This window comes from Chenopodium quinoa, unplaced genomic scaffold (genome assembly GCF_001683475.1).
Source record: "Chenopodium quinoa cultivar QQ74 unplaced genomic scaffold, ASM168347v1, whole genome shotgun sequence".
In the NCBI taxonomy this organism is placed as follows: domain Eukaryota; kingdom Viridiplantae; phylum Streptophyta; class Magnoliopsida; order Caryophyllales; family Amaranthaceae; genus Chenopodium; species Chenopodium quinoa.
The window spans coordinates 1,441,559-1,458,099 of record NW_018744041.1 but is presented as its reverse complement, the minus strand read 5'-3'; the positions used below and the strand labels follow the sequence as shown (position 1 = coordinate 1,458,099).

The window sequence follows — 16,541 nt, the reverse complement described above, 5'->3', positions numbered from 1 at the left end:
GGTGCTATGTGCTAAATACAGGGGCGGCAGGGGTTAATTTTGTGTGAGTGTGATTGATGCGGGTGGAGATAGAGGCGTGGTGGAAGTTGTTGGTTGGTTGTTGTTGCGTTAGATGGTGGCTGCTAGGTTGCGCGTGCTCGTAGGGGGTGCGGCAAGGTGTTTCAGGGGAGGGGGGAATTGAAGGAGGGATGTGAATAAGGGTGGTAAGGGAATGTGTTTTTTTTTTTTTTTTTTTTACCACCACACCACCATACCCTCACCACCCTCCTATCTAACCCCTACCATAAAAAACACCTAGCCAGTCAGCCACCACCTTGGCACCTTCCCATCCCTCTACCACCCTTATTATGCTAAAATTATGTAATTAATCATGATTAATAGCTTAATTATGCTAAAATTACTAAAATAACATTATATTAGAGAAAAATGATAAATCTATTGCTATTTAAGAGATTTATGGAAAAATTTTGTTACTCAAATCTACATGGCTGCCAATGAGAAAACCCCTTTTTTTGTTTTTTTTAAAAAAAATCCTCTTTCTTTGCACGGTCTCTCTCTCTCTCTCTCACTTCCTCAGTTACTTCCCCCCCCCAAAAATTTCCCCAGTTACGCTCCTCTGCTCGACTTCCGGCAGACCCGCACAGCGCACGGAAGCTGGCCGCTGGAGGCACCGTCCCGCACCGACCTACGACTCGTTGAGTTGTTGTCTCGAAGTCTAGAACTCTCGGTAAGTCAGTTCTTTCAATTTTTTTTTTTCAGTTTTCTGTTTAATTTTTTCAATGTTCCAGCTTTTAATTTATAATATTGTTTAGTTGTTACAGTACTTGTTAATGTGTTTGATTAATAGAGTATATAGCTGGTTGATTCTTAATTGTTTGTATTAGTTTTAATTTTTTCAATTTGAATAGATATTGTTAGATAGGTAATACTTGTATAAAGTTATAAACTTTTAGCAATTCAGGCCAAAATTCTATTGACATTGGCTATTAGATTTAGACTAATTGGTTGTTATATATCTAATTGACTAATTTCATATGCAATTGATGCCAAATTTTATATGAATTGTTTTGTGTAATTGATTTTGACTTTTGAAATTAGACTAATTATGAGTTTCGATTTTAGATGCTAGAATTGGAAGATGAAAAACAATAGTTTAGAATACTTTTGGAAGGGAGGTGGAGGGAAGTCACAAAAATCTTATACTATATATTTGCTTTGTAAATTTATGGTCACATTTTCTAATTCATGATTCTCACAGAAGCTAGAATTTAGCATTGAGGATCAAAAACTGCCTGAATGCTAAATTGGTTGGGGTTCCCATGAAATTTGATGATTAGAGATGGATAAGGGAGAGTCATCGCAACGAATTTCAGATGAAGAATCCTCATATTCGATTCCACGAGGAGGTCCAATCTTTGTTCATGACTTTGTAAGCCCCCTCACTAGGGTTTCTGCTTTTGAGTCCGATGTTTTCCATGAATTGGAGAGTTTGAAAGCTGAATTAGTCTCTGATTATACTGATTTCGAAGATGAAGATATTTCGTAAGTCACTTCTTGTTTTTCATCCCTGCTGCTCTTTTGATTTTCCTAATACTCGTATACACCCGGGTGGAAAGTGCAAGGATATTTTCTGCTCATTTCAAAATTTTAAAATGAGAAGGAAAAAAAAATCAAATGAACAAAAAAAAAAACTATTCTCGGGTGTATATAAAAGGTGTTTCTACTATTGTCGATGAATTTAGCTGTAAATTTTCTGTCTTAGGGTGGATCAACTTAAGTTATACAGTGATGAAGAGTTGGTTGCTGAGGCTATGAGAATTGCTTTTCAGGTATGGTATATTTTTTTTCTAAGAACATTAATTTTCTATTATTGTTCTTTTTCTTTTTTTGATACATCTGTTATGGTTCTTAAATCATCTTTGTTGCTTTTTTTATTTTTTAATTATTTTATTTCTATAGGATGATGGGGAGGCTAAAACTTCTTCAGACTTGGAAGAAGACCCATGCAGTTCAGGGTTAGTGAATTTAAAATTTTAAAGATATGATCAGTGAGAATTAAAAAATTTATGCTAAAACCTCTTTCTGAATATATTATATAACACATATATTTTGGTGTGATACTATGATGAGAGTCTGATGAACCCATTTCCATAAGGACCTTATTTGGTGATTAAGAGAGGGGCAAGATAGACTTATTAGTTGTTTTAATACACTATTCCTACCTGATTTAGTGATCAATTGAATAAAAATAACTAGGCTATAAATTGGCGGATCATATTGGAGTTTTTTGCTTGAGCTTGCAAAACTTATGGTTTATTAGACTTCTTATTGTCTGTCTTGTTTCCCAGGGCTGAAGAGTATCAAACGATGTTGGATGCTGATACATTAGCTTCCTGTGAGTCCTTTAATGGCTCTTCATCTGACACAAGTTACTGTGGAGAAAAAGATGGCACTAATGTGAAGAACAGGAAGAGAAAAGCTAAAAATAAAGCTGGTTCAAAGAATGGGAGGACGAAGAAAGTGATTGATCATGATAAGGAAAAACACAGTGTATTGTTCTCCCTTCGTATTATTATTCCCTGTGTTGTAGTATATACTTTGAAAGTTTCTTCTTTCTTTGCAACTAATACCTTATTCCCTCATCCAAGCTTGGGATTCGGAAGACCCATCCTGTCTTTTGTGAAGAAAGGGTCTCATGAACTACATTTAACATTGTGTTTGGATATTAAAAATGGAAGGAAAAGAAGGGGAGGAAGGGGAGGGGAGGGGAGGGATGAAAGATGAGCTTTCCTTCCAAATTTCTCAATTGATGGAGAGATGAATTTCTTAAAATTTAATCCCTCCATTTCTCTCCCCTCCATTTCCCTTTGTTTCTCATGTGGTATCCAAATGAAAGATAATCAATTCCTTCATTTCCCTTCCCTTCCTTTCCCTCCATTTCCTTCAATCCAAACACATCATAAGAGTCTAATTTCAACTTGCAATTTTTGTAAGACAAACAATTTTAAAGATTTGTTTCATTCCTTTGGTGTGGAATATAGGGATTAATGAAGGGAGGCACTGCTGCCTAAACTATAACAAGAGCCTGTTTGAATTTTAAAAACATATTTTTGTGTATTTTGGCTTCATCATTGAATAATGATTCAAAGATTAAGCTTATAGGAACAACTTTATTTATTTATTTATTTTCAATATCATTTTCTGCTAGAGTTTTTTCTTAAATAAAAATTGACCTATCAAGATCATTTTGTTTGAAGTGCAAGACCTGCAAAATGTAGCTTTCTTATTTTTCCTGGTTTATAAATTTTATTATGAAGTTTTCTATTGAATCCATCTTAACCCTTAGATTTATGTGGATTTGCTTTTGCAGGACTCGTATCTTGAGAAAGTGGAGTATCTTGCAAAAATCAGGCAGAAGCAGGAAGAAGAAAAGGCATCAGTGAAACTCCATTCATTCAAGTTTGTACTGGATCTATTTGAAACTCTCTTCTGATTGAACTTTTTTTATTTGTTGATTTCTATCTTGTTTCTTATCTTTTGTTTTCTGTTTGTCGGTGAAATTGCAGTTGTGAGAAAGATAACACCACTGCTCTATCATCTGGAAACATTGAAACTCTGAAACATCTCGACTCATCTGGCTGTCCTGCCAAGGTGTGTGCTTTAAAACTTTCCTTGAATCTATTTGATTACTGATGTTACTTTCTCTCCAAGTTACTCTGCTGCCTAATCAGGGTTTGCTTCCAAAAAGTTCTTAAAAAACTGATGAATTTGTTGGTTGCTCTGATCTCCTCCTATTTTCAACTTTTTATTACTTTAGGGTTGTTTGCAATGGGAATTGGGGGAACTCTAATATGCTCTTATATTAATAACACTGCAATGAAATATGTAAGAGCTGATGCATCTCACTTGCCCTCTTTGTTTTTGTATCATTGAATGGAGTGAGGAGTTTACAGTATAACTGTAATTTATTGATAATCCTTAAGACTTTAAGAGTGCTCTGTGGAGTATTTATTTTGTCCTAAGTATATATAAATCCCCTTATTATCCATAATACTTTATTTCTTGTTTAGGTGAAATGCTCACTGACTGGGAAACATGGACCAATTCAATACCCAGAAACTATTCTGTGTGTCGAGGTTTATCACAACAAACATTCCTGGAAAAAGGTATGGGTGTCTACATTTCATTCAGCTTGGATTAGATTTCAGTATTTTAACTTGCTGATGTCTGGTACTTTATGATAGTATTTCATTACATCCAATCTTAACCTGTAGAAGGTCCTTGGATCTTACAAAAAAATTGTGGTCTTTTTTTTTTATTTTTTTATTTATGTAGTTGGTGGTCTGTAGGCTAATGATGTAGTGGTACAATCAGTCTTTATGTCTTGTGTATATTCATTCTTTGTCTCTCCTCTTTTCAGACACAGGAATTTCTGGTCCTTGGCAATCAAACCTTGACTGAGCTGAGGGATAAGATTCGTTGTTTAACGGATATGGTTATGCAGAAAGCAAATACATATGATCCTTCTGGATATTTCCTCATAGAGGCAAGTCATGGGTTCTTTTGTTCGTTTAATCCATATGGTGCCTGATTACTATGTTAAACCAAACTTTCCCGTTGCTACAGGAGGTTTTCTGCAACGACACAAGGGATCCTTCTGCTATCAACTATAGTGAGCCAATTTTTGATTGGCTTAAGAATAGCAAGAAAGAGGCACTTGAAAAATGGAACTCTATTCTGTCTGGTGTAGGAAAGGGTCGGAAGGTTCCTTTGGACAGCAAGCCAATATCCAAATTGCCTAATTTTAGATCAGTTGACATGCAAAGGACTCGCTTTTGTGACTTGGGATTCCGGCTTGGCTCTGGGTATCTGTATTGTCACCAGGTAAGCCTTAATTTTGCTCTTGCTCTTGCTTATCAGTATTACCCTTTCTCATTGTCTTCTCTTATAATTTGTGTGAGATTTTCTGGAAGTTAAAGGCAACTTTCACATAACCAGACATTTGTTATAAATTTAGGAAAATTCACATTGATAAAGGATCTTGTATTTACTGTTCTCTACAGCTGAATGTGAATCCTCCCAATTACCTAATATAATCTCATAATATCCTTTGTCAAGGGTATAACTCATTTCCAATGCATAAGGAAAATAAATTTGATTGGTTTGAATAACAAGTCAAAGAGCAAATTCTTAGAAGTTTGCTCGGTTTAATATAAAAACTCAATTACTACGTATTCTAATCTTTTGCGTCACTTTTCTTGGTTATATCGCTCATGGCTTCACCATTCTCTTTGTCCAATATCATGTGCTTCCTGATTCATGACTACTGAGATTGATTCATGACTACTGATGTAATTAGCAAAACTGTATGCAGGGTGATTGCAAGCATGTTATTTTGATAAGAGACATGAGATTGATTCACCCTGATGATGTACCAAAACGGGCAGCTTACCCTTTGCTTGTGTATCAATTGAAAACAGTTTTAAAGAAGTGCTCTGTCTGCCGTATATACAAAGCCACAAAGGTGACGTTGGATGACAAGTTGGCCGGGGAAAATCCTTGTTATTTCTGTGATAACTGTTATTACCTCCTCCATTACTCTGAAGAGGGTACTCTGTTGTATAATACGTTTCAAGTGCACGATTATCTTCAGGATTACTCCTAATTGTGGTCTTTCATATTCAATGTGTAGCTGTATATTCCTTTTTCCATCACATTGATAAAAACATTAGCCATTGATTGTGATGATGACAATGATTATGTGTGTGTGTGTGGGGGGGGGGGGGGGAGGGGGGGTATAGACCAGTCAGTATAACAGGGAAAAAAGTGTTTTTTTTTTTGTGTTTAGAGAGCCACAAGGGCAAGGGTGAGAATCGATCCCAAGATTTCTTGGAACCGGGAGGGAAGCTCTAACCACTTGAGCTATCCCTCACTCTCATCAGGGAAAAAAGTGTGGTTTTAAGTAGGATGTGTTTAACTGATTTGTGTGAGACAAAGACAACAAATATATAGTTGAATTTGAGAAGATCAACTAGAAATTTTAACATAGTTTGCTTTAGTTTACCTACGATGACTCACAAGGAGAACGTTAAATCTGTTCATATTATTTACAACAATTTGACATAAGTATAAATAGAAGTTATCTTATCGTTGCAAATAATCAATGTTGAACACAAGAAAATTATAAGATCTACTCTATATTACAAATTTACAACAACAATGTCTTCGTCTTAATATTGTTCCTAATTAATGAACAAAGCATTAAAACATATGTTTTTGAGTTTCTACCTTCCAAAGGCAATTGAAATTGTTCCATCCATAATCATTGGTACAACTTTTATATATTCAACCCATTTTATAATTAAAGACACCAGGAAAAATAACATAAATAAAATTCAACTTCATATCTTGAGTATCACCCTTAATACTTTAATCGATTAAACTATTTGTTTGGTATTGCTAACTTATTAAAATCATAATAATTTTAGAAACTGACAACAAAAAACTGAAAACTCTTTTTTCTTATTTTCGATTTTTGATTTTCGTTAAAAAAAAAAAATTAAAAATTAGAAAACTAAAAACAAAATACGATATCAAACAACTAGTATCATTCACATCTCCATTGAACATCACTCACTAAAAATCGGGTGGTCCGGGTATATCCTGTGACCCGAAAGAGGCGGAAACTCGGAAGATACTAAAAACACAAAAACCCTACTACTATACGCAATCTTAATTTTTTCCAATTCCCCCATTTTTGTTTGCTCTCCTCGTCCTACGCATTCCTTTGACTGCTCTCTCTCTCCTATGCTTTCCAACGCCCTCTGATTTTCAATACAGAGAGTCAGAGAGAGAGACAGAAACAGAAACACACACAAATCCTCCCCTCATTTCATATTCGTCGACAATCCTTCTTCTTCAATCTCTAATGGCGGCTTCCTTGCATTTCCATGGCGTCAAAGCTGCTGTAACTCCCAAATTCATCCCTTCTACACCTTTCTTGAAGAACTTAGGTTTCAATTGTTGTCCCCAACAACTTCAATTGATGGGATGTAAATCAATGGCGATTGCGAAGAACACGAAGACGAATCATTCATTCACAGTTAATTGTTTGAAGGTGGAGGAAGAGAGACATACTCAGCAAAGTAATTTTGACGAGCAGAAGACTTTCACGGTTGTAATGAAGTTTGGTGGATCGTCTGTTTCTTCTGCTGACAGAATGAAGGAGGTTGCTCAGCTTATTCTCAGTTTTCCTGAAGAAATTCCTGTTGTTGTTCTTTCTGCCATGGGAAAGACCACTAGCAATCTCCTCAATGTATGTTTGCATTTTCTCTCTCCTTCAATCATCATTCGCTTTGCTTTCATTCCGATTTCATTAGTAACAATGTATTGTATTGTATTGTATTGGATTGGATTCATTTTATGTATGTGTTGGGTACATAGGCCGGAGAAAAGGCGGTAAGTTGCGGAGCTTCGAAGGCGTCCGACATCCCGGAACTCAGCCTTATTAAGGATCTTCATTATAGGTAACTAGAAAACCATAATAATAATTATAGCGTGTTTGTTATTCCTGTTCAATTCTGAAACTAAATTATTTGATGCTTAAAGGACGGTGGCCGAGCTCGGAATCGATGTCTCTGTTGTATCTTGTAAGCATTGTTCTATCTAATTGAACCAGTTTGTATGCATTGTGATCACTTATTTGTCTACCAGTGGGTTTTTTTTTTTTTTTTTTTTTTTTTTAATTTTGATTTTTTTTTTCCTTCCAAAAGCGCATTTAGAGGAATTAGAGCAGCTTCTCAAGGGTATTGCAATTATGAAGGAACTCACCCTGCGTACTAAGGATTATCTTGTTTCTTTTGGAGAGTGTTTGTCCACCCGGATTTTCGCCGCTTATATGAACAAAATTGGTGCCAAAGCGCGACAAGTATGTTATCAGCTTCAGATTATATGATTATATATATGTGCTGTTTCAACTTTGACAAAGTTATGATTTTTTGACGAAGTTATAATTTTTAGAGACCATTAATTGTAAATGAAAACTCCAATGCATTTGTGTTATATCTTGGTGAAGCTAACATCAACTTATTTTATACTAATGCCAAAGTCATAGGATTCAGTTATATTCTGCTCTTGTAGTAATATGACAGCACAATCCTTTTTTTGTTGGTTTAATGAAAATGTTAAACTTTTAAGACATGTTAGGTGTATCAAATAGGTACTTTCTGATATATCTCATATAATAAGGTTGTAAGAGAAGTGTGTATGCTGTTAAAACTGTTTTTATTTATAATCTGATCAACATCTGATTATGTCATTCCAAATTGATGCGGTTGATTCTTTTAGGGATTGGACATGATATATGATTTGACTTGACACACAAACTTGCAATAAAAAAATTATTTTTTGCAAATTGCAACTGTTGATACCTATTGTTTTTGACTGATAGCCCATGTATGAGTTTAGATTATTGTGTTATGATACTGTGCTATCGCTTGTGTACTGTGATCTCTTTCAGGTCTAGAGCTCTTTACTTTCTTTTGCTCGGTGTTAAATTTTGCTAACTGGGATACTGATTAGAATTTTGCAGTATGATGCATTTGATATTGGGTTTATTACAACGGATGACTTTACCAATGCGGACATTTTAGAAGCAACCTATCCAGCCTTAGCCAAAAGATTTTATGATGATTGGGCTGCTGATCCTGCAATTCCCATTGTCACTGGTTTCCTTGGAAAGGTTTTTTGCTGCTCTACTGATATTGTCTGGGAGTCTTTTCTTAGAAATTAGATAATCTGTTTTGATTTGTTATGGATGTACTTTTTCAATTTCTAGGCTTGCAAGTCTTGTGCTATCACAACACTGGGCAGGGGTGGCAGTGATTTAACTGCTACAACCATCGGCAAAGCACTGGGCTTAAGGGAAATACAGGTTAATCTGTCTTATATTTTATTGTTTAATATTTGAACTGTATAAGATCATATCCTAAAATATAAATAAGGGCTCAAAAGGTTGTTCCTTTATATATGAAACTTATTTGCTTGCATTTTCTCAGGTATGGAAAGATGTTGATGGTGTTTTAACTTGTGACCCAACGATTTATCCTCAAGCTCAACCTGTACCATACCTAACGTTTGATGAGGCAGCTGAGCTTGCTTATTTTGGGGCACAGGTAAGCACTAACTAATTTTTTTTCATGTGCTGAGGTTTATTCTTTGTTGCTTAGGGTTAGTTCATTACTAAAAAGAGAAGGTACAACCCTATGAAGCTGGGCAAGAAATCACCTGAATATAGTCCTAGTTTTAGAATCCACCTTTCTTTAATCTTTTTCCTTAGGTTTCATAATGTTTTTTGAGAACCTATAGGCATACTTAATTACTTATTGTGTGCCCCCAGCCTTATTGTCCTTTAATGTAATGTCTGAATTCCAGAAATTATGCAAGGGGTAGTGGTAGATTCTACTCGACTGCTAGTTTAGGGAATAATTTGGCAACAGGGTAAAGAAGAAAATCCCTTCAGTCTTCTTCAGCCTCTGTTGCAACTCTTGCAAGACCAATTCATGGCCATTGACGGAAGCCACCATGACAACTGGAATATTGATACCACATTGAGGGTCCCTTCACTGGAAAGATCAAAAGCCCTTAACTGTGGGGTTGAACTACTTCTTCAGTTGATGGCTCCAATTCAAATCATTCTTTTTAATTGGCCTGGATTGGCGTGGCTTCTCAACTCCATCAGGAAGCTTTGGTGGTTGCCAGCTGCTTCCATTTGGCGGAGAGATACAGAAGCGAAGGAAAGAAGAGAAATAGAGGATAGAGAAGGGAGAGTATGATAGATGAAGAGTCTTAATTGTACAGTAATAACTCGGGAGGAGTGAGGATTAGGTAGCTATTAATCCTACTTTTAAGGGAATGAGTTACCCCGCTAACTAATTACCCCGATTCCAATCCAGAGATACAGAAATAATTCTTCCTTAATTTTAACCCTCCCATTACACCTGTTCGAGGCATGTGCATGTTGCTTGTTGAAATGCATTGTTATGTTATTGATGCACACTGTTTAGCGGGAATACTTGTTTTTAAAATAAAGCTCTTTAGGGAGTTAGGATTAATGGATGAGATTCAAAGCTTTCTATCTTGGCATATGAGTTGTTGATGTTGCCTTTTTGTTAAACCCCCCCCCCCCCCCCCCAACACACACGTTCATTTTTCGCTTATATAAAAATACTGATTCCTGTTGTCGCCTCGTTTGTCTCACTTTACACATCTAAAGGCCTAGATTGACCCTTGTTGTCAATAGGGAAGAGGCAATGTTTGTGCGCGATAGCTGTGAACATGCACAACCTTGGCTTGTGCTATAAACTAGGATTCCTCGGTGCAAACTAATAGAGTAGATAATATAAAGGTAGGAGAAAGCTTGATGTTTGTTGATGTTTTGCTTGAAACTAAGGCTACAAAAGTGTAAGTTTAGGGCTACAATTTACTAGAGGGAATGAACTACTTCTACCCTACAAGTCTTCTTATAACTCACATAACTTCTACTGTTCTTTTGTTTTTTATTTATATACCAAGCATTCCTCATTAGTTAATATTTGTCTTGTACTGCTCTAGTGGCCTTCAGAAAATCAGAACAGTCACCACACTCCTTAGTGGTGCATTAAACTAATTTGTCCTGTTCTTGCTCCTTGTTTGCTGTTGCTGGCTGCTCTGTTGTTGGCTGCTCTTGTCCCTTGTCTTTGTCTTGCTGCTGTTTCTTTCTCATCTCATAGACCCGTATGGCTTGTGGTGGGTTGACCCGGTTCATTGCGGCTTGCACTCTTGCTTTTGTAGAGCAAGAGTGTGTTGCATGATCTTATGTCAAAAGTCAAAACAGTCGGACCGTGATACTTAGCCTTTATCTAGTTAGATTGCACTCTCTTTTGTGCCAGAGTGTTACTATTTTGATTGTTTTGGTAACGATGTGGTTTCATAGGTTACAACCTGGCCTTGATGACCTTAATTTTTATCCCTTTTTCCCCATGATTTTTCTATTTTAAGTGTAAGGTAATGATAGTTAATTATATATGGATAATATTTGTTTCTATATAGGTTTTGCATCCACAATCAATGAGACCTGCTAGGGAGGGGGATGTTCCTGTCAGAGTGAAAAATTCATACAACCCAAAAGCTCCAGGGACACTTATCAACAGGGCACGTGATATGAGTGAGGTATGTATATAATAGGGTTATTCGATGGCTGCAATCCTTGCATGATTGACATTGACTGCTTCTTCCTCGATGGAATTACAGGTTCTACTTACTAGCATAGTGTTGAAGCGGAATGTTACCATGTTGGATATAGTTAGTACTCGCATGCTTGGTCAATTTGGATTCCTTGCAAAGGTCAGACTACTTTTATCGTTTGTACTGCTTCTTCCTTAACTTGTGTTACATGGCTCTTACAGATTTTTTTTTTTCAACGTGGTTTAATCTGGCTCATCGACATGCAGGTCTTTTCGATATTTGAGGATTTGGGGATCTCTGTGGATGTTGTTGCTACTAGTGAAGTGAGTATATCACTGACGTTGGATCCATCTAAGCTTTGGAGCAGAGAACTTATTCAGCAGGCAAGAGTATGGAGTGATATACATTGTTTGATTTGTTTCCCATAGAAACCATAAAGTTGCATTTTTCCATTCTTTATGATTGCCTTTTGAAAGTTTTTATAAGTTTATGGTAGAAGAAAGGGTGATGGAGCTAACTCTATTGTGCTATGGCAGGAACTTGATCGTGTAGTAGAGGAGTTGGAAAATATCGCAGTTGTTAACTTGCTGCAAAACAGATCAATCATATCTCTCATTGGGAATGTACAATATTCGTCTTTAATTCTAGAAAAGGTGTGGTCTTTCACACTTACTATTTGTTATTTACTTATCGCCTTCAGCTCCTTCTCATAAGTGTTGTATTCTCTGCAGGCTTTTCATGTTCTTCGAACCAACAATGTTAATGTCCAGATGATCTCACAAGGGGCTTCTAAGGTTAGTGTCTTTACTTTAAATCCTTAAAAGTCCTTGAGACATTGCCCTAATGTTGGCCCTTAACTTGGTACTTTCCAGGTCAACATATCTTTGATAGTAAATGATAATGAAGCTGAAAAATGTGTCAAGGCACTTCATTATGCATTTTTCGAAAGCAACGATGTTCCTGAATTGCATCAAAGTGGTGCAACAATCGGAAACGGCTCAGTAGTTAGCTTAGATAACTGAGATATTTTGGGCTCAGTTCTGCACACAGCATTCTGTGTTGATTCTTTTTTTGGCATACTCAACTTTTCCATGAGGGGAAACCCATAGTCCTTGAGCTGCAGTTGTCAACGGACTCATTGTTTATGATCCAAGGGAAATTTTCTATATGTACTTTTTATTTGAAGTTGTGCTTTTTGATGGTGTGCAAGCTGTTGTATTGTATTAGTAGTTACTTAGAACTTCATTGTTGTCGCAGCCCAAAGGAAGTATTCTTTTGTGGCTCTTTATGCTGTTATGGTAATTCTTGTCGATTATGCGTTACAAAGTATTTTTTTTAAAAAATTGTTAGCTTGTACACATTGCCCGTCTTTAGAGCATGGTCTGGGCAATGGAAAGGCTGAAGCAAATTTTTGTAGATTACATACAACTTAATTGCCTAATTGGTAAAGGATAATTTGGTTATATAAATTCACAAATCATTTTATAAGAAATTTTATGCAAAATCAACATAACAATTGACTTACATTTGTAAATATTTATTACAAACATGTCTCAAATTATCAGCATAAATCTAACAATCCATAAAAGGCTGAATATTCTTTAAGACATTCAACCTTGTACATATATTTATGTACATTATTAAATGAGTACATAATTAAATAAATTTTGTAAGTTATAAATTCCCATCACATGGAAATAATATTGAATTACCTCTTGCAAATAACACCACGTCCATTCATCCCACTAGCACAATTCATGCTAGCAAGCTCCATGGCTGGCAATGAAGTCTCATCTTGAGCACCAACAAACCTTGAAGCCAAACAATCAGTGGCGAAAATGCTACTACTAGCATACTCTCTTTCTCCTCCCATGACCGGCATTGATACTCGAGTATTAACTCGACTCACGTAATCATTAGCATAAGTTTTTCCTAATACACCATCAACCTTTCCGGTTAATGATGAAAATTTGAACCCGAGATCAAGATGAGCAAACCGATCCTCATCGGTTATGCCATAGTTGTGCACCCTAGAATCTTCGTCGGTTATAGGTACAACTTTAGCCGTGACCTTGAGCTTTCCTTGGACTTCAACAATAAGGTCGTTGGTTTTACTTGTTCTTGTTATGGTGACTAGTGGAGTGGAGGTGGATGACCATTGGGAGCCTACGGCTTCTTCCAGGTATATTGGCTCTCCGTTGAAGGCCAAGGAAAGGCGGTCATTGGCATCGTCCCACACGGAGGTCTTCTTAGCGCCTAGGAAGAGACGATGGTTGTCAAAGAGGACTCCGATGGATTGAACCCATGTAAAGTCACGTCCCATGTTTGCATTTCTTTTACCAATGAAGTGTGCGTTGATGTGGAGGTTGGGGTCGGTCACTAGGCAAAAGTGTTTGTCCTTCTTGCCGTGGAAGTAGAAGGTTATACCGTCTCTTCCTATGAAGCGAGGGTCTTGACATACGGCTCCTGGATAGTCGCAGTCTAAGGTGTACAAAAACAAACATAACAATTAGTGGCTATTTTCATACTATGAGTTATACCACAAACAAATGTACAACGCTATTAATTTATAGTCCTTAAAAATTAAATCTAAAAATTTGAGTTCATTATTGGCATATGTAATAATCTAGTAAATGCATTATGGTATCAATTGATAAAACTTACTACAGACGGGCTTGCAAGTGACACAATCGACTTGACATGAAGTAGGGCAATTAGCAGGGCATACATGCTCTTGGTTATAACATTGTCCGTACTTCTTGTTGTTACATTTAGCTCTCTTTCTGTAGCCAGCATTAGAGGAAGGAGGAGAAGATGTCGAGGGAGTAGGCTTTGAAGGCGATGTTGGAGTAGAAGGAGAAGGTGTTGGTGCCGTAGGAGTGGGTGGGGTTGATGGCTTAGGAGATGGTGTTGTTGGTGTTGGGTAATATGATGTGAGAGAGTTTTTTGGTGCTCCTCCCGCGGATGATGATGATGAAGGGGAGGAAGAAGATGAGGAAGAACCAGAAGACGCTGATGAAGATGCAGCAGCGGCAGCTGCAGCAGCTGCTGCGGCTGCAGATGATGCTGCAGATGATGCAGCAGATGAAGCAGCAGATGATGATGATGCAGCAGATGATGCAGCAGATCCCGAGGGTGAATGGTGTTCAGTTGAAGAAGAAGAAGAACAAATTGGCTTACATGAAGCACAATCTACTTCACAACTATCAGGACAAAATTTAGGACAAACATGCTCCAAGTTATAGCACATTTTGTATTCCTTTTTATTACACGACGCTCTTGCAGGATTTTTAGCGATTCCTGGGGGAGTACTTGCTGCCTCGGCCATGATAGCCAAAAACAAAACAAACAACCCAAGATAAATCATCTTGGGTAAACCCATTTTCTTAGCTGATTTTGCACTAATGAAAATTGTAAGTTTTACTTATGATTAAGCTGCAAGTACTATGTTGGATGATATATATCCTAAAACAAACAGTTGCTTTTATAGATGTGTACGAAGTCAAGCTTGATGATTTCATAATTAATATTAATTGATTATTTCCTTAATTGTTGGGGACAAAAGTTAATTATATTCCACTCCTTAATAAGTTGAAGTCATAAACTAACAAGAGTTGGCTCAAGTGGTAAGTAACTTGATGTCGTTTAAGGGAGATATCGGGTTCAAGCTTCATCGTATGCAAAAACTCTTGTTGGGAGACTCACCCACCATAAGCCAGGTGTGTTACCCGAGTCGGATCCGGATGTAGTCGGAGCTAAGTTCTGGTGAACCGGGTGGGCATCCTATTAAAAAAAAAAAGTTAAAGTCATACTACACATGCAATTAACTTACTATCTCCGTTTGTTATTACTCCTTCCATTTTTTTTAAATGACACAGTTTGATCGGCACAAATTTTTAGAAAGTTTTAATGACTTTAATAAAATAATATGTTAGTGGGATAAAATGTACGAGATTTCTAAAAGAAAAGTGCATCACAAATAATATTCTTTGTTGCAAATAATGAAAAAAAACCGGAGGTACTATAGTATATAAGGTGCAAACATAAAATGAACCGACCATTTATTTGATTGTAAATATTGCCATGGTGCAGCCCTTTTGCATTTCACATTATATTGGAATCACTTTAACATGAAGGAAGAAAAGAGGTATTTCTTTATTTTGACATTTGGCCGAAGCTTACTTAATTCATGAGAAATAATTATTATAACTTGAAATTATTCTTGACAGTTAATGAAGTTAGTTATCAAGTTGAGGGAAAAATAATACGTTTAACTGTAACAGCGATTAGAAGATTTAGCAAATGATACTTTGTCTTGCAAAAGAAAATGCTAAGTACGCGTAATGCCTAGTTTTAGGGGTTTTGGGTTTTTTTTTTTTTTTTTTTTTTTTTTTTTTGACAAGAGCAAACTAAAAGACGGAAAGCAAAAAGCTCAAGTAACCGTAAAACTAATCATACTAGTCCTACACTTATTAGCCAAATCATGTGTCTGTCGAACTAGATCCCTGTCCACCTTCCAAACAACACACCTTTGTAAAGTATTACCTATCTCCCGAAGGTGTTTAACAATCCAGTAGAGCCGAATATCACACCTGTCTGGATTTTGAAGCAGATTAACCACTTCGCTTGAATCGGTGTAGACCCAGATATCTCTGAAACCTTTATCGATACCCCAGCTGATACCCTCTAGACAGGCCCTGAGCTCAGTGTACAGGGGTGACTCGGCTTTGCAATAACCCCCTCCTCCATCTTCAAAGCCCCCTCCTGGAAACGCATAAGCCCACCCAAAACCCCCATTTCCTGTTTGTTTGTGCCATGAGCTGTCACATATAATTGTAACCTCTCATTTACTATCATCATAACTATCTGTCGAGATGTTCCGGTACCCCATGTGCACCCTATGGAAACCCGGAGAAGGTCCCTCTATCAATCCCCTTGCTTGTGTATTCCCCGCGCCCCTGTTATCTAGCTTCAGAAAAATCTCTAACTCCTTAGAGGCTGCCTGTAAGTGTCTCTTGAGGTTTGACTGATGGTCTTCCTCGTTTCTGAAAACTCGCCCATTCCTTGCCAACCCTAGGCCCCACAGCACACTTATAAAAGTGTGTGTTCGAGTGCTCATAATACCATCCTCACTATAAAACATCAGTATATAATTTTGGATCCATTGTCTCAAGGGAGTAGATCCATCACTTTCAGAGCTAATATGAAAATAGCAATTAAGCCAAGCATAGTTAGCCAAAGAACACATGCGAAAGAGATGTTGAGAATCTTCAACAAAATCCCCACACGCTTCACACTTGGCATCTATCGGGATTCCT

The 16,541-nt window shown here is 36.9% G+C and overlaps 3 protein-coding genes across 4 annotated transcripts; 2 read left to right on the top strand and 1 right to left on the bottom strand.

The window, feature by feature from the left end:
• Positions 1 to 5,748, top strand: LOC110690469 (snRNA-activating protein complex subunit). The gene is made up of 11 exons (XM_021867309.1): positions 1 to 727; positions 1,259 to 1,542; positions 1,763 to 1,829; positions 1,960 to 2,015; positions 2,349 to 2,550; positions 3,371 to 3,459; positions 3,567 to 3,651; positions 4,071 to 4,166; positions 4,421 to 4,546; positions 4,627 to 4,884; positions 5,375 to 5,748. The coding sequence occupies exons 2-11, from the start codon at positions 1,340 to 1,342 to the stop codon at positions 5,663 to 5,665; spliced, it is 1,473 nt and encodes a 490-aa protein (XP_021723001.1). The 5' UTR covers positions 1 to 727; positions 1,259 to 1,339; the 3' UTR covers positions 5,666 to 5,748.
• Positions 5,749 to 6,523: 775 nt separating this feature from the next.
• LOC110690468 (aspartokinase 1, chloroplastic-like) lies at positions 6,524 to 12,566 on the top strand. 2 transcript variants are annotated; one of them, XM_021867308.1, is made up of 13 exons: positions 6,524 to 7,315; positions 7,444 to 7,526; positions 7,609 to 7,649; positions 7,773 to 7,927; positions 8,591 to 8,740; positions 8,837 to 8,932; positions 9,057 to 9,173; positions 11,089 to 11,208; positions 11,290 to 11,382; positions 11,490 to 11,606; positions 11,760 to 11,876; positions 11,955 to 12,017; positions 12,096 to 12,566. In XM_021867308.1, the coding sequence occupies exons 1-13, from the start codon at positions 6,929 to 6,931 to the stop codon at positions 12,243 to 12,245; spliced, it is 1,689 nt and encodes a 562-aa protein (XP_021723000.1). In that variant the 5' UTR covers positions 6,524 to 6,928; the 3' UTR covers positions 12,246 to 12,566. The 2 variants fall into 2 exon arrangements, with proteins under 2 accessions (XP_021723000.1, XP_021722999.1); XM_021867307.1 differs by having other exon boundaries at positions 11,490 to 11,612.
• Positions 12,567 to 12,770: 204 nt separating this feature from the next.
• On the bottom strand, positions 12,771 to 14,605 carry LOC110690573. Its single transcript, XM_021867435.1, has 2 exons — positions 13,888 to 14,605; positions 12,771 to 13,704 (listed from the first exon to the last, which is right to left on the bottom strand). Exons 1-2 carry the CDS (start codon positions 14,603 to 14,605, stop codon positions 12,932 to 12,934), a joined length of 1,491 nt encoding a protein of 496 aa, XP_021723127.1. The 3' UTR covers positions 12,771 to 12,931.
• Between the last annotated feature and the right edge of the window lie 1,936 nt (positions 14,606 to 16,541).

Excerpts from the sequence above, each read along its gene's own strand:
- LOC110690469 (XM_021867309.1), top strand. The coding sequence starts at position 1,340 with ATGGATAAGGGAGAGTCATCGCAACGAATTTCAGATGAAGAATCCTCA. Across the intron at positions 2,016-2,348 it reads GAAGACCCATGCAGTTCAGG|GGCTGAAGAGTATCAAACGA; the intron begins GTTAGTGAATTT and ends CTTGTTTCCCAG. Across the intron at positions 2,551-3,370 it reads ATGATAAGGAAAAACACAGT|GACTCGTATCTTGAGAAAGT; the intron begins GTATTGTTCTCC and ends TTGCTTTTGCAG.
- LOC110690468 (XM_021867307.1), top strand. The coding sequence starts at position 6,929 with ATGGCGGCTTCCTTGCATTTCCATGGCGTCAAAGCTGCTGTAACTCCC. Across the intron at positions 8,741-8,836 it reads TCACTGGTTTCCTTGGAAAG|GCTTGCAAGTCTTGTGCTAT; the intron begins GTTTTTTGCTGC and ends TTCAATTTCTAG. Across the intron at positions 9,174-11,088 it reads TTGCTTATTTTGGGGCACAG|GTTTTGCATCCACAATCAAT; the intron begins GTAAGCACTAAC and ends GTTTCTATATAG.
- LOC110690573 (XM_021867435.1), bottom strand. The coding sequence starts at position 14,605 with ATGGGTTTACCCAAGATGATTTATCTTGGGTTGTTTGTTTTGTTTTTG. Across the intron at positions 13,705-13,887 it reads CACTTGCAAGCCCGTCTGTA|ACTGCGACTATCCAGGAGCC; the intron begins GTAAGTTTTATC and ends TGTACACCTTAG.